At 59.6% G+C, this 27,685-nt stretch overlaps 2 protein-coding genes across 21 annotated transcripts; one reads left to right on the forward strand and one right to left on the reverse strand.

The window, feature by feature from the left end:
* Nucleotides 1-811: 811 nt before the first annotated feature.
* Nucleotides 812-16,756, reverse strand: TSPAN32 (tetraspanin 32). Of its 20 annotated transcripts, none has more exons than XM_003909384.5 (10): nucleotides 16,536-16,743; nucleotides 15,788-15,902; nucleotides 14,656-14,753; nucleotides 10,350-10,424; nucleotides 5,112-5,213; nucleotides 4,332-4,418; nucleotides 2,585-2,668; nucleotides 2,230-2,321; nucleotides 1,432-1,613; nucleotides 812-1,095 (listed from the first exon to the last, which is right to left on the reverse strand). In XM_003909384.5, the coding sequence occupies exons 1-10, from the start codon at nucleotides 16,599-16,601 to the stop codon at nucleotides 1,034-1,036; spliced, it is 963 nt and encodes a 320-aa protein (XP_003909433.1). In that variant the 5' UTR covers nucleotides 16,602-16,743; the 3' UTR covers nucleotides 812-1,033. The 20 variants fall into 20 exon arrangements, 17 of the variants coding, with proteins under 17 accessions (XP_003909433.1, XP_021781096.1, XP_021781098.1 ...); XM_021925404.2 differs by having other exon boundaries at nucleotides 16,525-16,743; XR_002516916.2 differs by lacking the exon at nucleotides 2,230-2,321 and having other exon boundaries at nucleotides 16,525-16,744.
* C12H11orf21 (chromosome 12 C11orf21 homolog) lies at nucleotides 16,752-27,685 on the forward strand. The gene is given in 4 exon segments (XM_017948140.3): nucleotides 16,752-16,983; nucleotides 18,099-18,192; nucleotides 19,562-19,736; nucleotides 19,739-27,685. Coding segments are annotated over 4 exon segments (372 nt in total). The 5' UTR covers nucleotides 16,752-16,930; the 3' UTR covers nucleotides 19,789-27,685.

The following is a 27,685-nucleotide window of genomic DNA, read 5'->3' on the forward strand; positions in this document are numbered from 1 at the left end:
ATTCCACCCAGGACTTAGAATTTTGAGCAGATTGTGCACACATTTAGGGACCATTAGAGCTAATTCGTCATCGACGTGGTCTGAACGTCCAGTAAGAGTAGGTGTGGCAGGCAGAATATCTAAAATGTTCCCCGCTCCCCACTAAATGTCCTGCCTTAATCCCTGGACCATGTGGCTGTGAGATGACGGGAAAGCTGATAAGATTTCTCTTTCAAGAATTCTGGCCTGGCGCGGTGGCTCAAGCCTGTAATCCCAGCACTTTGGGAGGCCGAGACGGGTGGATCACGAGGTCAGGAGATCGAGACCATCCTGGCTAACACGGTGAAACCCCGTCTCTACTAAAAAGTACAAAAACTAGCCGGGCGAGGTGGCGGGCGCCTGTAGTCCCAGCTACTCGGGAGGCTGAGGCAGGAGAATGGCGTAAACGCGGGAGGCGGAGCTTGCAGTGAGCTGAGATCCGGCCACTGCACTCCAGCCTGGGCGACAGAGCGAGACTCCATCTCAAAAAAAAAAAAAATTCTGACATAAGCTACAACGCGGATGGACCTTATGGACATAACAGTAAGTGAAATAAGCCAGACACAAAAGGACAAATCCTGTGTGACCCCACACAAATGAGGTCCCTGGAGCAGCTGAACCATAGAGACAAAAAGTGGATGGTGGGTGCCAGGGACCAGGGCAGAGAATGGGAGCTGGTGTTTACTGGGGACAGAGGTTCATCTTGAGGAGATGGAAAGTTCTGGAGATAGATGGTGGTGATGGTTGCACAACGATGTGAATGTATGTAATGCCACAAACCATACAATTAAAAATGGTTAAGATGGTAAATTTTATGTGATGTATATTTGACTACAATTTGCTGAATGCACCATTGCTGGTTTGAAGGTGGAGGGGCTGCGGGAGCAGGGACAAGGACGTGGGAACCTCAGTCCTACAGCCATGAGGAGCTGACTTGTCAACAGCCTGAATGGTCCTGGAGGCAGACACTTCCCTGGAGCCTCCAGATGAGAGTGCAGCCCACCAAGGCCTGACGTCAGCCCGAGAGACCCCTCACAGGGCACCCGCTGAGCGCACCCGGACTTCTGCCCTGGAGAGCTGAGAGATCATAAATGGTCACTGCTTGCAGTCCTTACATCTGTGCTGCTGCTTACACAGCATAGAAAACCGTTGCAGCTTGTGTCTGGGTGGAGCCCTCCAGGGCGTGGACCGCCGGTGTCTGCAAGTCAGCCCTGGGCTGCTGCCTCCAGCGTGGCTTCCTTTGTGCTTGCACCCGGCCCGTTCCCATGGAGGGATTTGGTGAGCTGCCCCTACCCTTGCGTCTGTTCCCAATGGAGGCTGGCTCTCTGGCTGGGCCTTCACTCACTCCCCTCCTCACAGCTCGGACCCTCCCCTCAGGGATCCCGTGAGGGCTGAAAGCAGGGATGTCTTCACCTCTGTGGGCAGGCAGGTGGTGGGAGAGGGGCCCAGGCGCAGCATCATTGTCCTGCAGCCACCGAAGACTACCCGAGTATCTTCTTGGACCAATAGCATCTGCTTCGGAGCGGAGACAATGTGCGGGTCCACCCTGGGAGCGTCTGAAGACGCTGGGCTCCTGGGGCTGGCGGCCACATGCTCTGAGGAGCAAGGGGATCATGAGGCTGTGGTGGAATGTTCTACAGGGGACCTGTGAGGCTACTGTGGAATGTTCTAGAGGGGATCATGGGGCTGTGGTGGAATGTTCTAGAGGGATTATGGAGCTGCTGTGGAATGTTCTAGGGGGACTGTGAGGCTGTTGTAGAATGCAGAGGACCCAGGGATGGGGGCTTGGATGGCCAAGAGCAAGTGGGTGGGTTAATGGGCATGGCAGGCAGAGACAGGCCAGCTCCGTGGGGTCAGGAAGAGCTGCCTGGCTTCGGGTTGGACCCTCCCTGCCCCCTAAGCATGAGGAGCTCCGGGATATTCAAGCACAGAGATCCTGGCCTGGGGCTGTAATCTGGGGGCCCAGAAGCATCCATCTCCAGGTCTTGGCAAGGCCTGGTGCAAGCAAAGGGGGGTCCCCATGTGGGCTATGGGGTGCAGGGCATCGGGTCTGGAAACTCTTCAGGTCTCCCACCCCACCCTGGCACTCAGTCACCCCCAAAGCGTTTCCTCTACAGCATCAGCCTGCGGCTTGGTCCAGGGCTCCCTCCCGGTGGCTCGAGCGGAGCTGGAGGACCTTCCAGAGAGGGTGGGGGCAGCAGGGGGCCCTACCGTGGGGCCAGGGTGTATTGGCCCTTGCGGTCCAAGCTGCAGCCAGAGCGGATGGCAAACCACAGGAATGAGCTGAGGAGCAAGGCGGACACCTGGGAGGGAGACCCCCGCGGCTGCCCCACTGCTCCAGGCTGGGGGCGCCCCTCCCCAGAAAGCATCAGGACTCTGCAGTGGGAGGGGGCGGCCCAGCTGCAGGAGGCAAACACTGTCACAGCGGACCAGCTCCCCGAGGTTGGCAGCCAGTGAGGCCCAAGACCAGAGAGCCTGTCCCGGGTCACCATTCCATCTGAGTCGGGCGCTGGGCAGGCTGAGGGGCAGGAGGTAGGAAGGGGCGGTGAGGGAGGCAAGGGGGTACCGTGAGGGCCAGGCCGATGCTGGTCAGGCTGGAGGCGACCTGCTGGTGTATCCTCAGGAAGCTCCGGATGCCCTGAAGGCAGTCCTACGAGAGGGCAGCAGGCATGGCACCCACCCTGACCGGCCCTCCCTGCCTGGACAAGCGGCTTCTGTGGGGCCACGGAGCTGCAGCGCCCACCTAGGCCAATGCCAGGGCAGCAGGGAGGTGGGTGTAGCACATTTCTGGGAAGCCCCCAGGGCTCTAGGGAAAGGCAGCACAAGCAGGTGAAGCCCAATGGGACAGGGCTGGCCCCTGTGGGCACCCGGGCACTGCCCTGGGCCCAGCAGGTGCTGTCTCCCAGCTGTCCTGAGTGTCCATCTTGGGCCACAGGTTGGCTCCCCTAGGCCGGGCCACTTCTAATTCACTCTGGGTTCCCAGCATCCAGCCCAGGGCCGGGTACAGCGCCTTGGTGACCAGAGGATGATGACTAACAGGGAGGGCGGGAAGCCAGCTGGTGGAGGGATGTGAGGGGAGTCCCCGCACTGTCCCAGGGTCCTGGTTCCATCCCGGGCTTCCAGTGCCACCCCAGGGCATGGCACGAGAGGCATCTTTCCAGAAAAGGGAGGTGACAGGCCTGTCTCTGAACCCTGGAGATGGTGGCAACTGGGGCAGGCTATGGAGGCCTCTGTAGGGTGTCAGGGCTCACCCTCCTGCCCCCTGCAGGCAGGTCTGCCTCCCTTCTGCCCATGCCTGCCCATCTGGGTAGCTCCATGCCTGCCACCTGTGTGGCTTTTCCGGCTCCCCAGGAGGCTTTGCAGTCAGGCCCATGGCCCTGCCATCCCCAGGGTGCTCAAGGCAGGCCCTCGCTCCTGTTTTTCAGTCGGGGGACCTGGGACCTCTCCTTGGGTGGCACAGGGATCCTGACTGTCAGCCCTACCCCTGATGCTGCTGGTGCCTCCCCAGCAGTGTCCCCAGCACCGGCCCTTCTGTCCTCAGAGCCTGGGCTGTGGCTCCACCCCTTGCCAGGCCTCCAGCCATTTGCTCTCCTCCCCTCTCTTTCTTGGAGGGTGGCCAGGTGCCTCCCACTGTGAGATAGGGTGGGTTTGTTTCCAGGACAGTAGGGGAGAGGAGCAGGGAGGGGGCAGGGTGGGCTGGGGGAGGGCTGCTGGGCACCAGGAGAAAGAGCGGAGGGCCCAGTTTGTCCCAGGGCTCTGGGAGGAAAGGCTTCTTGGCCTCGGGCCCCGCTCTGTTGTTGCTGAAGCCCTGGTCACACCCTAGCCTACGCTGACCCTCCGGCCTCGCTTCTGCTCCTCTGAGTGCCCTTCCACTCCTTCTGATGCCCCCCAGGACGCCTGCACCCTTCCCCCTAGATAAAGCCCACCATGCTGGTCCTGCAGCCCTTGGCACAGAGCCCTCATGGGTGCACTCCAAGAGGCTTCTGTGGACTCAGCTGGCCTTGGGAAGCCCCGAAACTGGAACTGACTTGAAGGAGTGAACGGCGCATCGGGCCTGCGTCCAGCTGGGCAAAGGGGCTTGTGTCTATGTCTTGAGCCTAGCCCGGCCGCCTGACAGGCTTGGTGTACCGTGAATCCTAACTAGCTTCCGATCATACCAGAACCTTCCCTGAGCCCTTCAGCGGGCAGGTCCCGAGGGTCTAGGGAGACCAAGGTAGGGGGGGTGGGAGGATGGCTCTGGGTCTCGGGGTTGGGCCCCAGGGTGTCCAGCCCCTGAGGGTCTTGCCTGGCCAGCCTCCAGGTCCCCCCCTCACCTCTCTTGCCGCCTCCTGTCCCTGACACAGGTCAGCCTCTGTGCTCCCCAGACGGCTGAAAGGAGACCTCTTCCCACAGCACAGAAACTACAAGAACAGAAGGGAGGGAGTGGTGATGTGCTTCCGAGACCCCAGGAGGCGGGCAGCACATATGGGGAAACTGAGGCACCACAAGGCTCCAGGTGGGGTTCCCTGCAGGCCAGGGCTGGGGCTCCGGGTAGCAGCTGCTTCTGCTGGGGGCTCCAGCCATTGTGCAGCCGGGGCCTTGGGAGGGGAGCTTTCTCAAGTCGCGCTGCCTGCGCGCTGGGGAGGGAACTCCTACTGGAGCCAGGCAGCTTCCCCGCCCTGCTCACGGGCCGTGCGTGCTTTTTTTTTAAGTAGAGACAAGGTCTCCCTATGTTGCTCAGGCTGGTCTCGAACTCCTGGGCTCAAGCAATTCAGCTGCCTCAACCTCCTCCCAAAGTGCTAGGATTACAGGCGTGAGCCACTATGTTTGGCCCCGTATTTGCTTTAATGTTCTTGAAATCCTCCAGTGTTTCTGAATAAGGGGCCCTGCCCTCCCATTTTGCACTGGGCCTCGAGAATCTGGTAGGCGGCCCTGTCCCGGGCAGACAGAGGATGGGAGCTTTGTGCCGCCAGCCCTGAGGGGCAGCTCTGGCCTATGTCCTGGAACCCCTTGGTGCCTGGCCAGACCTCTCACTGGCTACCCTGTGCCTGTTCTCTGAACTGCAGTCCAAACAGAGGCTGACCGCCCTGCCACCCAGCCGTCCCCATGCTCACCGTGTCCTGGATGGCTGCCAGCTCCTGCCGCCCGACGTGGGACGTGCCTTTCATTGCCTGCTCATATACCAGGTCGTAGGTGTCCAGCATGGCATCCTCCACCTACACCGAGAGACCACGGGGAGGTCCTGGCCCTGGTGAGAGATCCAGGGACACAGCCCCCTCCCCACAACATCCCAAAGGCTGGTGGGCCCTTCGTGGAGTGACGTCCCAGCACCGCCCTCCTCGCAGCAGGTGGATCTCCCCAAGGGGTAGCCTGGATCCCTGGGCAGCCAGTCACAGTGCTTCCCAACATCAACAGTGGGGCCTCCACACAATGGCCGTCAGTGTGGCCCTCCTGCCCCCAGAGGGTCCTGCAGGATAAATCGAGGCCAAGCTCTGCATCTGCCTCTCCTGTGGTCTTACAGGGTCAGCTCGGGGAAGTTTCCGTCACGCTACTGTTGACTTGGAAATGGGGGATGGAGCTGGGCCTGGTGGAAAAGGCTTGAGAGACCCTGTGCCAGGACCTCAGCTCCCACAAAGCTGGGGGATTCTAGGTCTTTCCCCAGAATCACCCAGCTGCCTTCCAGAACCCCGGGCAGCTGGGCTCTGGGTAAGGCTTTTGACCAGAGAAGCCTTGGGCACCTGGAGTCAGATCTGGGTGGACGAGGCCACTGTGGGGCAGGGGGTGGAGAAGGTGGAAGGTGACGGGGCCTGGCTGGATGTGCTGTCTGCACTCCACACCCTAATACCACCTGCACCTCATGTCTCCACCCTCCTAAGCAAGATGCTGTCCCCTGCCAAGTTACCCCTTCAAAGACAAACTGGAATCTCGCCTCCTACAGGAAGGCTTCTGTGACTGCTCCAGGAGTCGCTGGTCTCCTGGCACAGGGCGAGGCCCTCTTTGAGGTCCCTACCCTCTGATGTCTCCTTCCTGCCTCAGAGGCCCTCAGTTCTCCCCCAAATGCCATGCTGACAGTCAGGACACATGGAGGGGTGCTCAGCAGTTGCCCTAAAGGGCTGGGGGAGAATGGAAGCCCCAGGCCTGCTCTGGCCGCTCACACCTGCCCTCCAGAAAGGAAGGGTGGCTTCCCGCGGTCCTCATTGCACTGGGGCCCAGCCCCCGTGGCAGCCCTGACAGTGGCCAACTGGGTGGGCAGTGGGCAGTGGGCAGTGGAGGCTCTCGGTCAGCCCTGCCCTAGCCTGGAGGCCCCAACAGGAGTCAGATGGACTTTCCAGGCCAAACTTGGCTCCTGACCCTAATGCATCCCTCCCACTGATGGCTAATAAAAGTCAGACCACTCTCCATGAGTCATCCCCAACTCAGCCAGCCTTGTCCTCCCCTCAGTGCCCTGGGGGGCAGGCGCCAAGCTGGCCACACCACTGTTGGCCTGGGCGGGGGCCTTGTTCAGCCTCAGCGTCTGTGAGTGTGAAATGGGGGTGGAGTCTGGCCTGGCCATTGTGTCCTCATGGGTGGAGGTCCTGGTAAGGACCGGAGGCCTGGTGGAGTGGGCCTGGGGTTGGCTCAGACCTCCCCTCCTGCTTCCCTCCCAACTCCAATGACTGTCCTCATTGTCAGGCGCCTGCCATGGCCCAGGGAGGACACGGGTGCCTCTGAGGCTCTGAGCTAGGTGTCCTTATTACCGCAGCAGGGGCGAGAGTGACAACTCCTGCTAGTGGCTGAGGGGCTTGCTCTGCCCGGCTCTTCCCACTCTGCCCGCTATGCCCGTTATGCGTGCTCTGCCTGCTATGCCCGCTATGCCCGTTATGCCTGCTCTGCCTGCTCTACCTGCTCTGCCCGCTATGCCCGCTATGCCCGTTATGCCTGCACTGCCTGCTCTACCTGCTCTGCTCGCTCTGCCCGGCTCTGTCTGCTCTCCCTGCTCTCCCTGCTCTGCCTGCTCTCCCTGTTCTCCCTGCTCTCCCTGCTCCACCTGGCTCTGCCAAGCAGCTCTCCCCACGACTGAGGAAGCAGAGCTCAGCAAGGTAGGCCTCCTGCCCCAAAGCCTGGCTCTAGAGGGCCCTGGAGGCCAGGCCGGCCACTCCCCACGGGGCCTGGGCTCCTAGGTGATGCTTCACCAACTGTCTCCATCCCAGGCTCTGGGGGCTCTGAAGGACCCTGGGGCCTGTGTTTCTCAGGACACCTGGGGGCAGGTGCGCCCTGAAGGGTACCAATGCACTGAGCTCCATCTTCCGGTGCCCGGGGGTGCTTCAGGACAAAGACCTGGAGCAGCCGGGCCAGCGCAGAATTCCCGGTTGCTGGACCCACCCGACCTGCTGTGTGTTTCTCCAACCCCTGCCCAGACTGAGGCCTGAAGTCCAGGGGTCCCCGCTGGGGCTTCCCCCCACGACCAGATCGTCCCTGGTGTCTGCGTGGGCTCAGCGGCCCTGACTCCATCCCGTGTCTGCTGAAAGTGCTCAGGAAGGTACAGACAGGTCCTGGGCGGCGGGTGGGGACCAGGAGCTGCAGGAGACCTGTGGACCAGCCCCACAGGTCCAGAGCCGGCTCTGGCCTGAGCCCACTGGGTGGCTGGAGGATCCAGGGAGGGAAGTGGCTCCAGGGTGGGGCCAGACTGCGAGGATGAGGCTGCACCCCACACTGCTGTACTTAATTCGAGCATGAATTATTCCCGATGCAGACTCGTCCGGGGACAGGGGGAAGGTTGCAGCAAAGTGACTCTCAGGCCTGGAGGAGAATGTAATTAATAGCCCTCAAGCTCCACGTTCATCCCTGAAGCCTGGTCCATGCCTCCTGCCCGCATGAGCGTCCCAGGGAAGTGGCAGCCAGGACTTCCTGGGGCAAGGATTGGGGAAGGGGAGGGGCACCCTACTACTCTCAGTGCTGGGCCAGGGTCTGTGGCCACGGGGCACTGCCAAGGGCATGTGGCGGGTCCCTTCCCTCCTGCAACCTCTGCCTTTCCATCCGCAGGGCTGCCACATGAGTCACGCTGACCCTGTGTTCAGGACACCTCAGGGGCCCTGTGGGGAGGTACAGGGGGAAAGGGTGAACGGGCCGGGCTGGGATCTGGACCCCCGGCTCTCACTTCAACATTTCTGGTGCCAACAGCTTGGGCCCTTTGGCCTTTGCCGCTGTCTGTGCTGCCAGCAGGACCTTGTTGGACAGGGATCCCGAGGTTGAAGCCCGTTAGGCTCTGGTGGGCCCTGAGGGCAAAGGGCAGGAGGTGGGATGTGCAACCACCCCTCCTGCTCAAGCCCTGGCCCCTGGCACCACAGCTACCCCATCCACACCCAGCACAGCTCCGAGTGAGTTCCATGTCCTGGAGGACCAGCCTGGGCAACGGGGCACGGCAGGGGGCATGCAGGTAAGGAGGAAGAGTCTTTGCACACACCCGGCCATTCCTACCCATGCAGCCCCTGGGTCTCGGTGCTCCCTTCACAGAAAAGGAAACTGAGGCCCAGGAAGGTTAAGTAGCTTGCCCAAGGGCGCCCCAAGGACACTGACTTCATATTCAGAGCTCCTTCGCCCAGGCCACCTCTGTGGCCACCAGGCCTGACACGGATGATGTCGGAAGTCAAGACCCACCGGGAGGGGCCGATGGGGCCCAGAGGCCCAGGAGGAAGTCCCAGTGCCTTGCCTGGGGTCAGGCAAGGCCCTGAGAACTGACCCCTGAAGGCCAGCTGGGCGCACGGGCCATAGAAAGATGGTGTGTGTGGGGGATGCTACTTGGGGCCGGGACAGGCCATAGGCAAGCCCGGCTGGGGCATCTATCTTTTTGCACCCCCTTCCCTTCCTGGAGAGCAGGCCCCAGCTGTGTTCTGTCCTGTAGCCCTTGCATGGCCCCCTCCCCTCCAGAATTGTGCTTCCAGGGTCAGAGCCATAAACACACAGAAGCATGGGGCATGGGCTGCAGCTGCCCCAGACGAGCCCGGGCACCCTGGCAGCTGTCTTGACCTCGGCCACCTCCACTGTGACCCAGACCTCGAACGAGCCTAGACCACCCCACAATGGACAGGAAACGTGAGGCTGAAACACGGACCTGGCCCAGCTCATCACCCTGGTAAGACTACTGTGCCAATCCTCAAAGCCACAGCCCTCTTTAGGGAGCTCAGTCCCTCTGGGATCCTTCTGGGCCTGAGAAAATGATGTTTCTCTCACCTGGTTCAGGTGGTTCATCCCAAATGGTGCCAGGGGTGGGCAGACACTTTGGGGCCAAGAGCCTTTGTGGTAAGCCTGGAGCTCCCTCCAGCCCTGGCACTGCCAGGGTAACTTTGAGCTCCCCCCATCCATGGAGGGCCTGAGTCCCCCCATCTGCAAACCACGGTGGGGGCCACCACACTCAGGCTGCCAGCACAGCTCAAGAACTGGCACAGCAGGCGCCCTGCAGAGCTCAGCCAGAGGACCTGCCTGCCACCAGCCTCAGCATCTATCATGGCCAAGCTTGTGTTTGGGGGCCCTGGGCAACCAGGCACTTGAATACACAAGGCCACTAGGACTCCAGCTAGGGCTCCAAGAAATCACCTCTTGTGACTTGCCAGGCTCTCCTGCCCCACTCGATGACCCTGCCTGCAGCTGTCCCTGGCACTACCCGGCTGCCCTGGGGGCTCTCACCAGGTCTGGGCTCTCAAGGGGAAGGTGGGGCTGGCTCTGTTACCGAGCTCTCATTCTCTGCTGGGCCAGGGAGGCCTCCTTCCTCTCCAAGCTGCTGGCCTTTCCACGGGGACACCCTTGGCCCCTGCCCAGGGTCAGCTAGACCAGCCCGTCCTCCAGGCAGGTCGGCATCCAGGACGGAAGGATGGGTGGCGTCCTGTGGAGCGGGTGGAGGCTGCGACACCCCAGCCCGTGGGTCTCCAGGCACTGTCCGCCCCACCAGGCCTCCATCAGGAGCGGGGGCCCTCAGGTCTCATGTTCCGGAACACTCTGCTCCTTCCAGTCAACCCCTAAGGCCAAGCCAGTGACTTTCCTTCTTCCTCCTCCTCATTCCCTCCCCCAAACCTGAGAGGCATCAGCTCAGGAGGGGGTGGGCTGAGGGGCTTCAAGAAAATGAGGCTGGGGCGAAGGCCTGGGTACAGCATAGGTCCCTCCCCACCAGGGAGCTGCTGGCCCTCACTCACCTCCAGCGCTTGGCCTCCCTGCAGCCTCAGACAGGGGAAACCCAGGCTGCGGTCTCCCCCACCCCACCCGGTCAGTGCAAGCCTGGAAGCTGGGGCTGCCCCTCCCCGGACTGCTCCCCCGTACCCAGGTGCCCACTGGCTTGCTGGGGGACCCTCTGCTGCAGGGTAGGGGCAGCTGGTGCTCACCTGGGTGGGGTTGTGGAGTCTCCAGAACACCAGCTGCACCTGTGCGCAGAACGCCAGGGAGAAGCACAGGAAGCCCTGGGGGCAGAGCGCGGCCGGTCACTGTGGGGGGCTGGTCACTGTGGGGTGCTGGTCACTGTGGGAGGGGCCTGTCACTGTGGGGGGCCAGTCACTGTGGGGGGGGCCTGTCACTGTGGGAGGGCCTGTCACTGTGGGGTGCTGGTCACTGTGGGGTGCCGGTCACTGTGGGAGGGGCCTGTCACTGTGGGGGGCCGGTCACTGCAGTGGCCTTGCCAATCACTGAGGGGCCTGGTAGGGTCTGGCAGGCCTGGGCAGGGCAGTGCCCTCAGGCTGTGCCCCCAGCGGGATGCTTGGTTGAGGCATGGATCTGAGTCCCGCTCCCCACTGCCTGAGAGGGAGACTTGGCCTGGGGATAGCATGGGCGCTGGGTCCGTGGGTTCCATAGCACCTTCCCATCCCCTTCCTGGGCGCTTTTTGGGAATTCGTCCCTTGTTCTCCCATTTTGGCCCCCAGGGACCTGTTGATGGCAGCACCGCACCCCTTCCCGGGAAGGGCAGGGCGCCCCTGAGAAGATGGAGACCTCTGCCCACTGGGGCTGCTTCCTGAGGGGCATGGACCTGGACAGGGCCGGGCAGAGCCTGCCCTGAGCCTGAGCCTCTCCAGGGCCGGTGCTATAGGCTCTTCTGTTTTGCCTTCTTTTCTGAAACAAGCCACCAGCTAGCCCAGCGCTGGTGAGGTTTGGGACAGATATGGTGCCTGCTCAGGATGCTGTGGCCTCTCTCTTTGCAGGTGAGCCCACCTCCCTCACCTCCCTTTCTCTCCATACTCTGCCTGGGTCCCCATGGCCTGGCCAACCACTGTCCCCTCTCTCTCACTGGTGCCAGTGCCCCTAGTTGTGGAGTGGGGCGTTCTCCGGCGGAAACGTCTGCTCACCAGCCCCCGGCATTGCCCCATTGTTTTTTTGGCCGGGGCTTCCAGGCTTTTGAGAGCCCCTTTGCAGAAGCTGGGGAACACAAGAGACCTCCCCTGAGAGCAGACAGATGCCCCCGACACGGTTTTATGGAGGGCGGCAGAGGTCACCCAGGCTAAGAACCCTGGGGATGTCCCCCAACTCGGGGTCTGGGCGACCACCTTTGCCTTCGTGCTGGTGCCCTCAGGACCCGGAGTACCTGATGGTGAGTCTAGCCGCCGACCAGGCAGCTCCCCCAGGAGTCCTGAGGCCCTGGTGAAATGCCAGCCCCCGCAGGCAGCACTGTGCCCAGCTGGGTGGTCCACAGGCTGAGGCAGGTTGGGTCTGGGCCCTTCTAACCCTGGGGCCCCATTCAGGGTGACGCCAGGAGCATGAGTGTCCGTGGAATAGACAGAGACCCACACATGCTGGCAGGCGAGCAGCAACAATGCCAGCATGCCAGGGGAAGCTGGTCAAGAGGGGCGTGGAAAGAGCTGGGGAGCCCTGCTGGCCCCCAAACACAGGCGAGAGCATGGGGCCTCCAGCCTTGCAGGGATGGGGCGCTGGCGGCTCCCCATGACCCTCCTGCCTGCCCTGGAGGCTGCAAGGCCTGATGGGCGATGGCCTGGGAGCTGCCTCCGCCTCCTCTCTTTTCTCCTCCTCCTTCCTCTTCCTCCTCCTCCTTCCACCCTCCTCCTCTTTCTTCTCTTCACCTTTCCTCTTTTCTCTTTCCTCCTCCTTCCCCCTCCTCCATCTCCTCATCCCTTGTCCTCCCTCCTCCTCCCTCTTCTTCCCTTCTCCCCCTCCCTCCTTCTTCTCCCCCTCCATCCCCCTCCTCCCCCTCCCTCTCCCTCCCCCCTTCTCCTCTTCCCTCCTTTTCCTCCCCTTCCCTCTCCCTCTTTCTCCCTCCTTCTCCTCTTCCCTCCTCCTTCTTTGTCCTCCTTCTCCTCCTCCTTGCTGGCTGAAGGCCACCGTCCCCATCTGGAAGCTATCACTCAGTGCTGCCTCCCAGGCTTGAGGCGCTGAGCCAGCTCAGGAGACCAGCATTTTCCAGAAACCTTTTCACTCCTCAGGAGAAACAGCATCCACAGTCTCTCTCCCCGCCCCCCTCACCAACCCCCTGTGCAGAGAGGAGCTTGGGCGGTGGATGGGCCCATGCAGACCTCCCCAAGGCCTTCACCATCAGAGGCTGCTGGGTGGTCAGGTCTGCCCTGGCCATTTTCTTTCTCCTCATTCTAGATGGAAATAAATAAATACATACATAAGCGAATTGAATGTGCTTCCTTGGGCAGCGCTGCCAGTTCTGCTCTCTCAGCCCAGCAAGCTCTTTCATTTCCTGTGCGAGAGGCCAGCTAGGGGAGAGGCCGGAGGGGTGGGGGCAGGCAGGAAAGGGCCTTGTGGGGAGCATCCAGGCACCCAGCCCGTTGGAAAAAATCTTTTCACTCCCTGCTCCCTATCCCTAGCCCCTTGACCTGTGCTCGTGCATGCAGACACACACACACATGTGCCAGATGCAACACGCAGACACCACACCCATGTGGCAACAGGGGCAGGTGAAGACCGGTAACAGATACTTGCACACACGCACACGCAGAGGCACCTGCACATGCACACACACACTCATGCACATGCACACACACACTCATGCACACACACACACATGCACACACGTATATTTGCACACACATGCACATAAGTTCACCTTCATGCACACGCATGCAGCTCAACTGGGTAGATCTCCCAGCTCCCTGCTGTGGCCATGCTGAGCTCACCATCCAGGCCGGGTCTAAGTACACTGGGGCTTGAGGGGTGCGCTGGAGCCCACCCAACTCGGACTGGAGTGTCCTCAGGACCCCAGCCCAGTGCAGGCATCCAGCTGGGGGCCTCCCAGGCTGCTCTACAAGCCTGAACCGCGTATCAAGTCACCCTGGCCTTGAGGCTGGCTGGGGACACGGAACCCGAGCCCAGGTGCTCGCTGACCGCCTTGGCCACAGATCAGGGTGCTAGGCTGGTTTGTGCATGGGGGCAAGGTGGGGTGGGAAAGGCTGGTGACCGGGACAGGACCCCCGTGGCCCAGCTGGCCTCTGCATATGTGGCCTCAGGCCCAGCACCATGGCGCCCCCTGGTGGATGGTGCTGCAGCCCCAGTGCCGGTTCTTTCTGGGCCTCCAGCTCAGACCTGGACCCCTTGGCCTGGCGCTGTTGCCAGCCTTTCCTTCCATCCAGGTGTCCCTTTGCAGGCCACACACCCTCTTGAGGGGCAGACTACTTGCCTTGTCATCTCCCCATTGGGGCCTCCCACCTGGCCCTGAAGCCAGATAGCATAGGCTGGGGTTGTCCCTGCCCACGCTCCTGTGCCCCAGAGCAGGAATCCTTGCTAGTGCTGGAGCTGCTGGGTCCTTCTCTGCTCCCCATGGGCCCACCCAGGGCTGGTTGGCCCCGCAGCAGCTCCAGGAGGGGACTCTATTCCTATCCTTGGAGACATTTATAAACCAGGGTCATTAAACAAGCATTTGCTGAACTTGAAGGCTGAGCTGAGAACCCTGCCATCCCTGGGGACCCAGGAGGCTGTGCCCTCAGGGACTTCCAGAGTGGTCCAGCTTCACAGGCCAGACAGGGGAGCAAAGCCCCCGGCACAAGCTCCTCACAGCTGGAATGGGGAGACGGGAGGCTAGAGGGACAGGTGGGACCCCAGCGTGCCAGGCAGGAGCTGCCTTAGCTGTGGTGAGAGAGAAGGGCTGTGGGCCTGGCAGGGGCAGGACAGGCGTGGGGAGGCTGCCGCCAGGTGGGGTCTGCGATGACCTTCGAGGGCTGGCAAGGACCAAGACAGAAGCCCATGGGGAGGAGTAGGAATGGGGGCGACAAGGGGCCACTGCTATGGCGTGGGGTGGAGGGGCCTATGGGGCCTCGGGGCTGGGGAGACACCCCCAGCAGCTCAGGAGAACCCAGGCGGGAGAGCTCAAGAGGCATTTCCCTTGCCCGGCCCGGCCTCCTCCGAACAGGAAATGGGATGCTCCCAGTGCCCTCCCAGAGCTTGCTGGGCGATAGAACCAGACCCTCCCAGGGACTTTGGAAACGGCTCCCAGGGTGAGGAGCACCATCTCTCTCTTTCAGGGCTCCTATAGGAACCCTTGCTGGGCGTGTGGATGACAAGATGAGGTAGGGCCTGGTGGAGGAGCCTTGGCTACCCAGGTGGGGGGTCTCGGCTGGTCAGCATCCCTAGGACCTCTGTTTCTGCCTAGTCACTCAGGTGTGGGGGTGGCGCACAGGCCTGCCAGCTCTTCACTTCTTCCTGATTCTTTTCTGGGGACATGGGCATCTGGGAACACAATGAACTCACCCCCGCCATGAGGCCCTGGGCCTCCCTCACAGTGCCTGCAGCGCTCAGCACGGCTCCCAGGGTCAGGAGGCCCACCAGGCTCAAACCCGCAGAGAAGGCTGGTTGGGAGGAGAGAAGAGGAGGGTTGGGGTGCCCAGGACAGGTCCTGAGTGCACACAGCCTGGGTCTGAAATCTAACTTCGGAGTCAGGGGCTGTGCGGGACTTCTGGGGGGCTCTGAGTGGGCACCGTCTCTCCACCAGACAGGGCCCTGAGGGAAGGAGGAGGGAGGCGGGACTCGTTCAGCCTGGGGGACTGCCCCTCTTTCCCTCTTTTCCTCCCTGCCCTCCGTGGCTGTGGGGCTATCTTAGAAGCCACATGCTCCCCGCCATGCCTTAGTGACAAGTGGCCGGACTGGAGCTGTCATCTTATCAGTCCAGACCTGGACCTGGGCCCCAGGCGTCCTCCTCCAGGGAGGCCCTGGTCCTAAGACTTGGGGAAAAGCAGTGGGTTCTAAGGCAGCATTTTCCCCATATCTGCCCACCGGGCTGCAGCCCTCCTGGGCCCCCTGAGCTCCTGCCTGAGAGTCCCCTGCAGGTCTGGTTCCGGCATCCCGTCATTAAAGGGGCCTTCCTCAGCCTTACCCCCAAGTGGCCCCAGCAGACCCTGGCTCTCGCTCCCGCTCTCTGGATGTTGGATAAGTCGCTGCTGAGTCTCTGCAGGGAGGCGTCTGGCTAGAGCAGCCTCACCCCTCCCCACCCGTGTCCCAGGTCCTGAGTGGAACATCAGCCATGTGGAGCCCTCATGGACCTGCTGAGCCCGGCCCCAGGCCACTCCCAGGTGACGCCTGCCTGGGATTCAGCCCTGACTGCACAGAGCCAGGTCCTGACCCTGCCCAATATATACCCACACTGTGCCCACGCTCCTGTGGGGCACGAGAGTCAGGCAGGAACACCGGCTGTCACCCAGACCCGAGGCTCTGTCCAGGGGAGCTAGGACTCCAGGGCAGCCCCTCCCTGCCCCTGACCACCTCTGGCTCCTGCCCAGGGCCTGGCACCACTCCGCCAGTGAGACGTCCAGCTGGGCTCAGCTCCTACCAGCCGCCCTTGCACCCAAAGCCCCTCCCGATGCAGCCAGACCTGGACCTCGCTTACCCCATTGGTGCACAGCCTGGTACGGGTTCTTCTCCAGGGACGCTCGGCGAATGACAGCAAAGTGGGCCCCGAAGTAGGTGAGAGTCACCATGGTGGCCACAGAGAGGCCCAGCAGCTGTGGATAGGACAGACTCAGAGTGTGGGACACGGGACTGCCACAGGATGGGGCAGCTTGGCCCCAGGGGACAGGGCTAGGGCTCTCTCCAGCTTCCTGGTCCCGTGACAGACAGGCTGAGCTGCAGGGATTCCCAGTGTTTCTGTGGAGTGGTCTCAGGGGGCCTTCACTGCAGACGCCCCAGCACACTCACAGGCACCCACACATGGTAGAGGCATACACACACAGCCCAGCTTCCCCAGACACCCAGGACCTCTGATCATGCTGTCTACGGAGTGGGATGAGCCCCACCCCTGTGCCAGCGCCTTCCTGGGCAGGAAGGGGAGACGATCCCTGGAGCCCGGCAACCAGTGCTCCTCCATCCCAGCTCGCCCCAGGCCTCGGCCCCACTCAGGCCTTCTCCAGGCTCTATGCTGCCTGCCCCTCAGGAGGAGAGACGGGGCTGCCCATGGCGGTCACTGCCTGTGACTGTCTGCCACCAGGAGCCCCAGACACATGTCTACAAGGGCAGGACAGGGACAGTAGGGCTGGTGTGTGTGTGAGAGGAGGGGTAATCCCCATGCTGAGGCCCTGCCACCCCTCACCCCTTCTCACCCCCACCCACCACCCACACCTGCCCGACCTGCCTGTTACCAAGATAAAGAAGCAGGTGACCAGCATCTGGCATTTGGCAACCCTGACTCGACTCCAAGGCCCCATGACGGCTCCTCTCCTCTCTTCTCCTCTTCTCCCCTCCCCTCCCTTCCCCTCCCTGTGGTTTCCAGCTGGGCAGGGGCCTCAGACCGCAGCTCCCTGCCCAAGAGGTAGGTTGCATCCGCCTCGCTGTCTGTCTGTCAACATCGCCCTAGGACCGAGCTGCTGGGTGCCCCAGAAGAAGGGCAGGCAGGAAGGGGAGGGGCAGTGAGATTGGCTCCCCCCTCAACCTCACCCTGGTGCTCCCAGCCCAGCCCAAGACACCAGGGCGTTTGCCGACATCTGAGGCCCTTCTTGGTGTGGCCACTGAGGATGGTGCTGAGAGGGGGAAGGTTATGGGCAGGGCTGGGTGTGGGATGCAGAGGAAACAGTGCCTGGGGAAGAGGAGGTGGGCTGCCCGTCCTGGGAGTGTGCAAGTGTGGACTGGGGTCTTGGGGGCGTAATCCTTGGAGGAATTTGGAGATGGGGTCTCCTTGGAACATCGTTATTGAGGTGTTCTTAGGAAACACCCTTTGCAATGTCCTGTGACAGCTTACGTTTTGAGAAGGTCGTTGGTTTTTATCCCTTCATGGGCGGCACTAATGGGTATTTTGTTGCAGAGCCTTCTTGGGGCCATGGGGGTAGGCTGGGGCCTCACTCACACCCACATGGGGCCTCCAGGGGGAGGCTTTGTAAACCTCGAATTTGTAATTACACAAAGCCGTGTCATTACCCGTGGGTGGGGGCAGCGCTGCCGCCCCAATACAGGCAGGGTTTCCGTCGGCCTCTGGGGCAGGGTGGGCCTGAAGAGTGTGAAGATGCTCCAGGTGAGTCCACCGTTCAGGGACCACTCCCGGCCCTCCCAGGGGCACTCTGCTCGCCCCTCGGTGCTGGAATTGCTCCTCCTACATTTGGTTGGCACCTCAGCGAGGGGGAGGGGACCCCCGAGACCTGCAGGCATGGCAACCCCAGCGTGGCTGTGGGAAGAGGGCCCAGCTGCTGCCCACTCAGGAGTGCTGCTGGAGGAACTGCTCAGGCCACCTCCTCCCTCCCTCGGTGGAGAAGCAGGGACAACCAGGACCCTTGTCCAGCCCAGCTCCCCCCGGCAGCACCTTCTGCAACTCGGGCCCCCAGGAATTCCCACCCTGAGTCTGTGGGGGCTTGTGGAGACCTCAGATGTCTGGTACCCACAGTGTCACTTCAGCTGGAGGCCTAGGTGTGGCTCAGGCTGGGGCGCAGGTATGGATCTAGGGGTGGCAGCAAGAGTGAAGGTACCAGGTCTAGGGGCTGGAGGCCCCCGGGCTGTGCAAGTGGCCAGCTTGTCTTCTCCAGGAAAGATGAGCTGCTCTTGGCTATGTCCGGCTCATCCCTGGAATTCTTTCTCCAACCTTGACCTCCCTGGAGCTGGTGAGGCAGGCCTGGAACACCACCCGCTTATGGGTTGCCTCTTCGCCAGGTCTGAAGAATTGGAGCAGGGCAGGCCTGGGTTCTTGACCTGTCCTGGTGGGCACCTTCTCACACCAGCGCTGTGCCCAGGTGGCCTCACTTGTCATCTCAAAGTGGCGTCAAACTCCCGGACAGGTGGACGGGAACCCTAGGCTGGCCCTCCAGAGACCAGGTCTGACCACAGCCCCCCTCCCTGTGCCCCACCAGCAGGGGCAGGGAGCCAGGGGAACCCCCACTCTGTTTGCTGGGCCACACCCTCCCACCCCGACACCCCCTCTGCAAGAGGAAGTGGCTTGTTGAGGGGAAGCCACTGTGAGGCTGTTGCCCACCCCACACATCCCTGCCCACCCCACACACCCCTGTCCACCCCACACACCCCTGTCCACCCCACACACCCCTGCCCACCCCACACACCCCTGTCCACCCCACACACTCCTGTCCACCCCACACACATCCGTGCCCACCCCACACACCCCTGCCCACCCCACACACCCCTGTCCGCCCCCACACACCCCTGCCTTCCCCACACCCCTTAAACCACCCCACACACCCCTGCCCGCCCCACACACCCCCTGTCCGCCCCACCACCCCCTGTCCCACCCCACACACCCCTGCCTCACCACATCCCCGTCCACCCCACACCCTGCCCACCCCACATCCCTGTCCACCCCACCCGTAAACCCCACAGCCCCTGCCCACCCCACATCCCTGTCCACCCCCCACACTCCTGCCCACCATACCCCTGCCCACCCCACACATCCCTGTCCACCCCACACACCCCTGTCCACCCCACATCCCTTGTCCACCCTTACACACCCCTGCCCACCCTCTACCACCCCCTGCCCACCCTACCACCCTGCAAACCCCACATACCTCTGCCTCCACCCCATTACCACCCTGTAACCTCTACACACCCTGCCCACTACACACACCCCTGTAAACCCCACACAGCCCTGCCTACCCCACACACCCCTGCAACCCCACACATCCCTGTCCACCCCACATAGCCCTGCCCATCCCACACACCACTGCCCACCCCACACACCCCTGCCCACCCCACACAGCCCTGCCCATCCTCACACACCCATGCCCACCCCACACACCCCTGCCCACTCCACACACCCCTGCCCACCCTACACACCCCTGCCAACCCCACATGCCCCTGCCCACCCCACACAGCCCTGCCCACCTACTCTGGAGGTGGTGCCAGCCCCTGGGAGCCTGGAAGGCTCCTAGAGCGCGGGTTCAGCCCCAAGGAGCTGGCCCAGGAGGACAGCTGCCCCCACCCCTACCCCACCAAGGAGCCTGTCCTAAGGGCTGGGCCCCACTGCAAGCTGGCCTAGGGTGCCCTGGCTTTATTTCCAGGGAAGAGATCGGGCGTGGACGCGTGTGCGGGTGTGGATGCGTGTGCAGGCGTGGATGTGTATGCATGCATATGTGACAGTGTTTACCCGCCAGAGACTTCCTTTTTCCTCTCTCCTTCCTGTGAATTCCTGGGTCCCAGGTGCGCCTGCTCGCTCCACAACGTCCTTACCCACCAGGAGGCCGCTGGCTGAGGGATGCCACCTGCAGCTGCCCAGCCCTCCGCCCATGACACCCTTGTTCCACCTGCCACCGCTCATGAAACTACGGATCACCCAGCTCTGCACTGGCTTGCCTGCTGCTGCTGTCTCAGTTTACCTGGGCAGTTGCCCCTGGTTATCCGGCTGGGGTGGGACTTGGGAGGCTGTGTCCTTGGGCCAGGAGGTGGCAGCCTCTACCTTCCTGAGACAGGGACCCTTTCTTGTCCATCACAGGTGAGCAGCCGGGCTCTGGGGCCTGGAGCCTGGGGGCGCCTGTGCTGTCTGTGAGCGCGGCCCCTTCCATCGGGGAGGCACTCAAGAGCTTCCCACCTGTGTCACAGGGAGTGGGGCCTGGAGCTTGAAGAGACCTGTGGGGGCCACGTGGGGGCCTGAATCTGGCTCTTCTCTGTCCTTTGACTTGATTCTGAAATTGTCCCTGCAGCACAGATGCACCCCGGGAGCTGCCTTTACAGCCTCTCCTGAGCCCAGGGAGGAGGAGGGCAGCTCCCCTTCTGGATCACCCTAGGCCTGGGTCAGCTGGGCGGGTCCCAGGGGACCTCTGAACCCCCACTGCCTGGGCAGCCCCCTTCCCCTGGAGGCACTCTGGCCTGTCCCTTGAGAGCCAAGATCATACTCAAACCGGGTTCTGGGCTCTGGGCACTGCTCTGCTCCCAACCAAGGGAAGTTCTGGGGCATGGCAGCCAAAGTGATCTCTGCTTAGGGCGGTTTCTGGTGAGTTCTGATATCTCAAACCCCAGCATCAGGGCCAGGGCAGACAAAAGAAGAGTGAGCTGGTCAGGGGTGCCCCAGTGGGGAGCTCATTCACAACCTTTAAGGAGGGCAGGGCACAGCTCAGCAAGGGTGGCCATGAGGCCCTGGGCTTGTGGCTGAGATGGCAACTGGCTCTGGCAGTGATTGGAACAGTCCAGTCCATGGCCTTCCCTCTCAGTGCCATGGGCTGCTGCCTCCACTGGCCAACTCCAGTGGGCATTGATGGGCACTCTGCTTCCCCCCCGCCCCTGGGAGCCTAGACTCTGCCTTCAGTGACGGCAGAGGGAACCCAGGGATGGTGCCCCTTCAAAGACACAGCTGTCTCCCAGGGGAGTCTAAAGGGATCCCACACATGTGTCACAGATGCCAGGGACAGACTGTAGGGGAGGTGTCTCCATCCACATCCACGCTGTGCCACCCACTAGTTTGTGGGGCCAGGCACCACCAAGCCTGCTGTCCTGCCTGGGCCACTCCAGCCTGGGCTGAGACTCGGCACCCCGTGGGGGTGGAGGAGTGGGGCAGAGGCAGGAGATGCCCAGGGTAAGAGCCGGATGCCTTCAGAGTGACCTCCCGGGCCTGGGCAGGACTGGGGGCAGGGGAAGACCCGCTGGCAGAAAAATGTACATCAGACCCTCCTCCTAATGGTCCCCACACTCCCTGTGCAGACAAGGCAGACTGCAGGGCAGAAGCTTGCAGCCCCATTCCTGGTGGTCAGTGTGCTTTATTTAGCCCTTGATGAAGAGACTGTTTCATGACAAACGGGGACAGTGAGCTCCTGACACCTTTAAAGCTGCAGTGTTGCCTCTCTTAGGAACCTAGAAGTGAATGACTATCCCCATTCAGGCCAGACCCTGATGCTCAAGGATCAGGGCCCAGGCCTGTTGCGAGGCTGCCCTCTCTCTTGGACAGGTGCAGGGACCCTTGGGAGGGGCACAAGGTTGCAGAGGATCTTTAAGCAGAATGAGGAATATGGTGAGAGAAAGCTTTAGGAGGCGGGTTCAGTGTCAGCGTTCACTATGGACAGAATCGTTTTCCTGCACAATTCATAGGTTGAAGCCCTGCCCCCCAATGAGATAGTGTTAGGAAGTGGATCTCTGGGAGGTAATTAGGGACAGATGAGGACATGAAGGTCCCTGGTCCCATAGAATTAGTGCCCTTATACGAAGAGTCATTTAGGAGCTCCCTCTTCTCTCTTTCTCTCTCCTTACATGCACTGAAGGATAGCTGTATGAAGACACAGAGAGAAGGCGGCCATCTGCAAGCCAGGAAGAGAGCCCTCACCAAGGCTGGAATCAGCAGCACCTTGATGTTAGACTTTCAGTCTCCAGAACTGCAAGAAATAAGCACCTGCTGTTTACATGCCCAGCCCTCGGTGCTTCCTTATGGCAGTTGGAGCTAACTGAGACAGCTCCCAGCACTCACCCATTCATTCATTCATGCATTCATTCATTCGTTCATTTACCTCATGTCTACTGAACAGCTCTGGGATGGCTCTGGGAAGCTGTGAGTCACATATATTGCCCCAGCAATGTGTGAAATATGTTTAGAGACAGTGGGGAGCAGAGAGGGTAGACGCCCTGAGAACCGCAGCAGGGCTGGCCAGAAACACAGGCCTTGTTGGGCTGAGGCTGGCATGGGGTGAACTTGGGAGCCTTGGGGGCAGAGGTGATAGATGTGGGGTGTTTAAAGGCAGTGAGACAAAGAAGGGAGATGGATGGTGCCCCTCCCATGCCAGGCTTTGCCAGCCTCCCAACACGTGAGTGTTCACCCGCCTGGATGAGACACCGCCGTGGACTTGGGAGTGAAGGTGGTGAATTTGGGCAATGCTGGAGACCATGCAGGTGGGAGGTGGGACAGGGGCAAGAGGCTGGGACCCAGGCAGGAGCCGACAGCCTGCCAGTGCTCCCCTGAGAAGCAACCTCAGTGGGTGGCTTGGGGTCTGCTGGGCTGCCCCCACACTGACACCCTGGCTGCAGGGCCCCCTGTGTCCCCAGTGATGGCTCTCGGGATGGCTGTGTGGCCTACTCAGAGCCATCCCTGCAGCCCATGATCTCTGGGTCACCAGTTGCCAGAAGTGTCCCCCCTGCCTTGGGCGGAGGCTGAGGACCCCAGAGTGGGAGGGAAGGTGCAGTGGGGGCTCAGCCAACACTGCTTAGCCTGAGAGTCCATCACATGTGGACTGCACCCCGGCGTCAGCCAGAGTGATCTCTGCTTAGGGTGGTTTCCAGTGAGTTCTGATATCTCAAACACCAGCATCAGGGCCAGGGCAGACAAAAGAAGAGTGAGCTGGTCAGGGGTGCCCCAGTGGGGAGCTCATTCACAACCTTTAAGGAGGGCAGGGCACAGCCCAGCAGGGGTGGCCACGAGGCCCTGGGCTTGTGGCTGAGATGGCAACTGGCTCTGGCAGTGATTGGAACAGTCCAGTCCACGGAACCCTGTGGCCTTGGCCGGAGGCTCATGGTGCCACAGGAACTGGAGCAATGGGTGGCCTCCCTCGCCTGGTGCCCGAGGAAAGGAGGACTGGGTGCCCCTGAGGAAGGACGTTGCCATACTCTCACAAATTTACATTATTCTTCTCTCCCCTAGTCTCCCCTCAGGGACCTGCAGCCATTTGCTGGGGTGGCTAGTCTGTCCTCAGACTCAGGGGACTTACTGGACACTAACTCTATGCTGACACCCACTCCTGGGAACACAAACACCCGTCAGACCTAATAGTCAGAGGAGGGGCGTGTGGAGGCCAGGGTACTCATGGAGCTCTAGCTCAGGTCCATCTCTTGGTGGGTGCAGAGGTCACTTCCCTAGCCTCAGACAGGTGAGTAAACGGACTTATGTGGCAGCCAGCAGAGTCCCCACATTTGTCCCCCGACCTGAGGGGTGGGGGCTGCTATGGTGGGAAAGGCCAAGTAGAAGCCATGAGGTGAACTCTGCCTAGGAAAATCGTCAGTCAAAAGCAACCTGCGGCCCTGGAAGGACCGCAAAGGTCAGTGCTGCCATTGAGGACTTGGAAGATGCAGGGTGACGACCACTATGGCAGCCTCGTTCCACTCATTAAATTGGCTTGTGTGGAAGACAGGGGGGTCCTGGAGAAGGAAGGACAGTGAATTCTGGTAAACTTAACCAGGACTCCAATTGCAACTGCTGTTCCAGATATGACTACTGATCACCAGGGCAAATCAAAGCATCCCTGGACACCTGGTCTACAACCATTGATCTGGTGAAAGCTTTAATTTTTAATATAGATCTTATTTTTTAGAGCAGTTTCATGTTTACAGAGAAATTGAGCATATTTGAGAGTTCTCATGTAGCACCTCTCCCCACACACAGTTTCTCTTATTACTAATATCTGGAATTAGTGTGATACATCTTTGCAACTGGCGAACCAATGTTGACCTAGTCATTGATCAGGTTACATGAGGGTTCACTCTTGGTGTGTACATTCTATGAGTTTGGGCAAATGTGTAATGGCATGTCTCCACTATTATAGTGTCATACAGAATTATTTTACTGCCCTAAAATCTGTCTGTGCTCCATTTATTCTTCCCTCCCTCCCCACTGACTCCTGGAAACCACTGATCTTTTCATTGTCTGCATAGTTTTACTTTTTCCAAAACGTCACATAGTGGGAAATTATACAACCTGAAAAGGTAGGTAGACTTCTTCAGATTGGCTTCTTTCACTTGGCAATATGCATTTAAGGTTCCTTCACATCTTTCCATGCCATGATAGTTCATTTTTCTTTATCACTGAATAATATTCCATTCCTTGCGTATACTAGAATTTGTTTATCCATTCATGTATTGAAGAACTTCCTGGTTGCTTCCAAGTGTTGACAATTATAAATAAAGCTGTACAAACATTAATGTCAAGGTCCTTGGGTAGACGTACATTTTCAGCTTATTTGGGTAAACACCTAGGGCATGATTGCTGGATCATATGGTAAGACTATGTTTGGTTTTGTAAGAAACCACCAAACTATTTTCCAAAGTGGCTGTCTCATGTTGCATTTCCACCAGCAATGACAGAGTTCCTGTTGCTCCATGCTCTTGCCACCATTTGGTGATGTCAGTGAGTTCCTGTTGCTCCATTCTCTTGCTATCATTTAGTGGTGTCAGTGTTTTGGATTTTGGTCATTCTTATAGGCATCTCATTGTTGTTTTAATTTGCAATTCTCTAATGACATGTGATACGAAACCTCTTTTCATGGGCTCATTTGCCATCTGTGCATCTTCTTTGGTGAGGAGTCTGTTCATAATTTTTCCTATTTTTACATTCAGTTGTTTGTTTTTTCATTGTTGAGTTTTAGGAGTTCTTTGACTACTTTGGAGGCAAGTCCTTTATTAGATATGTGTTTTGCAAAGATTTTCTCCCACTCTGTGGCTTGTCTTTTCATTCTTTTAACGGTGTCTTTTGCAAAGTAGAAGTCTTTACATGTTAACGAAGTCCAGCTTATCAGCTATGATCTGGTGAATGCTTTTGATTCCTTGATACCTCTGAGTAAAGGCCACCAGAAGCTAGTTGCTTTCAACTGGCAAGGGCAGGAATACACATGCACTGTCCTGCTCTGGGGTACATCAACTCTACGTCATAATCTAGTCAACAGCTACCTTGACCAGCTTTCCCTTCCACAACCTTTCCCCTGGCTGGTTGCACTGACGATGGCAGCTGATCTTGCTGCAGAACTGGTCTGCAAACCTGGTGAGCAGAACGGGCAGTGACTCAAGCACAACTTGATAATATGGTGTGTGCTGGGGAGGGTGGGGAATGAATTCCATACAAATTGGGGCCCTGACCCTTTGATGAAATTGCTGGGGTTCCAGTGGTCTGGGGCATGCTGTGATCTATGTCTGACCCTTCCTTCTACCTCAGGGGAAGCACAGTGCCTCGTGGGTGTCTTTGGATCTTGGAGGCAGCTCGTATGTGATATCCCGACCCATGTAGGAATGACCTAAAATGCTGTCTGCTTTCTGTGAGTCCCAGAACAAGAGAAGGCTCTGCAGCAAGTGCATGTGGCCATGAAATCTGCTGAGCAACTTGAGCCATGGGACCAACAGATCCTATGGCATTTGAGGTGTCTGTGGCAGATAAGGATGCTGTGTAGGGGCCATGATAGGCTCCTGCAGTTGAATCACAGACTGATGGCAGTCAAGCTCTGCCATCATCTGTGGATAACTCTGTGGATTGCATCTAGTCCTCCAGAAAGACTGGACAGGCCACCAAGTCACCATGTGATTGGAACTATACATCATGAGTGGGATGTTGCTGAACCCAGCAAGCCATAGAGTCGGGCTTGCATAGCTATGTTCTGTCTTCAAGTGGAAGCAGCATATACAACCCGGGGGGCTCAGGCAGGCCCTGAAGGCACAAGCAAGTTACATGCAAAAATGGCTCCAACACCTGTGGTCCCTTCTCCTGCCATTCTGCAGTCACTCTCTCAGCCAGCACCTGTGGCTTCGTAGGAAGTTCCCTGCAGCCTGATCATTGTGGAAGAACAAGTCTGGTCCCAGCTTACAGATGCTTCTGCATGATACACACGGATGACCATGGAGCTCAGCCCCTCTGAGCAATGGTAGTGAAGGGAAGGGCTCCCAGTGGGCAGAACTCTGGGCAGGGTCCCTGGGTGTTTTCATTTTGCCTGGAAGGAGAGGTCAGAGCTACAGGTTCCACCCACTCATGATCAGTTGCTCCTGGCTCGGCCAGATGGATGGTCAGGGACTTGGAAGGAACGCATTTGGGAAAACGGTAACAGGAGGTGTGGGGAAGTATTGTGTGGTTAAAGCCCTCTGAAAGGGCGGAGTGTGAAGATCCTTGCAGCCCACGTGTCATTTGCCAAAGAGCAACCGCCTCAGCCGAGGAGAAGCTCACTGACCAGGTAGATAAGACGGCCCTTTCTTCGGCCATCAGTCAGGCTCCTTCCCCAGCCACCCTTCATTGCCAGTGGGCTGGTGAAGACAAGGACTGAGGTAGCTGGGATGGAGGTCACACATAGGCTCAGCACAGGAGCTCCACTCACCAAGGCCCATCCACTAAGTGCCCGCCTGCCCCAGTGTTGCAGGGGATCTACCAGCTTCCAGGTGGAGTGGATGATATGAGACAGCTGCCGGCATGGAACTGGCACTGCTGTGCTTTCACCAGGATAGAGGCTTGCTCTGCAGATGGACTGGCCCTCCGTGCCCACGGTGCTTTTGCTGAAACCACCTGTGGACTCTGGAGCGCCTCATTCAGCATTCTCACACTGCTGCTCAAGGAATTCGCCACAGTTAATGGAGTGGGGCAAAGGCCCCATGCTCGTGACTTTGAAGTTCTTCTGTGGTCCTCCTCTCCCCAAAGCAGCTCACAAACATGACCGTGGAATGGCCTTCTGGAGACTCACATGGTGCCTGCTGAGTGGGGACGCTTTGCAGAACGGGCTGTGTCCTCCAGGAGGCGGTCCAGGCTCTGAATTAGAGTCAGTCTATGGAGTGGTTTCTCCTGCAGCCCAGACCTCATGGCTCTGGGAGTCAAGGAGGGGAAACAGCAATGGCTTCTCTTTCACTCTCATGAAATTCTGCTGGTGATGTGTTTGCTCCCTGTCCTCACAACTCTAGGTCCTCTTGGTGTAGAAGTCTGAGTTCTCGAGGGAGGAGGGTTTCCCGCAGAGGCACCACAATGGCTCCACCAGACTGGAAGGTGAAATTGCACCAGGTCATTTTGGGATCCTCACTGCAGAAAATCAACAGGTAAAGAAGGCAGTTACTGCCCGGGCCAGGGGACTGATTTTATCAGGCAGAATCGGCCGGGTTGCACAAGGAGGATGAAGAGGAGCACGTCTGGAATGCGGAGGGTCCCCTGCAGCGCCTCTTCATGTTCCCATGTCCTGTGATTAAAATCATGGAAAACCATCACCCCCAATCCAAGCAGGGCCACTCATGACCCAGGCTCTCCAGGAATGAAGGCTTAGGTCATCCCACCAGGCAAAGAGCCACATCAGCTGAGTGCTTGCAGAGGCAAAGGCTATGCGGGAGACGGAGGCTGAAACGCTAGTTCCCGCTGCACGGCTGCTGCAGAAATGAAGCCTACAATAGATGTGGGTGTTTTCTTCTTATTTTGATCCGAGTGTATTGGGTGGGGGACCACATTAGCCACTGTTTCTTCTCCTCTTCCCTACCACTTCATACGGTACTACTGTATGAAGTGTACCATTGATAACAGTTGATATTTAATTATCTCAAACATCTCAGTGTTTAAATTTTAGGCTATCAGTCCAGGCACGGTGGCTCAGGCATGTATTCCTAGCACTTTGGGAGGCCGAGGCAGGCGGATCACCTGAGGTCAGGAGTTTGAGACTAGCCTGGC

The sequence above is a fragment of the Papio anubis genome, chromosome 12, assembly GCF_008728515.1.
Source record: "Papio anubis isolate 15944 chromosome 12, Panubis1.0, whole genome shotgun sequence".
NCBI classification, from domain to species: Eukaryota; Metazoa; Chordata; class Mammalia; order Primates; family Cercopithecidae; genus Papio; species Papio anubis.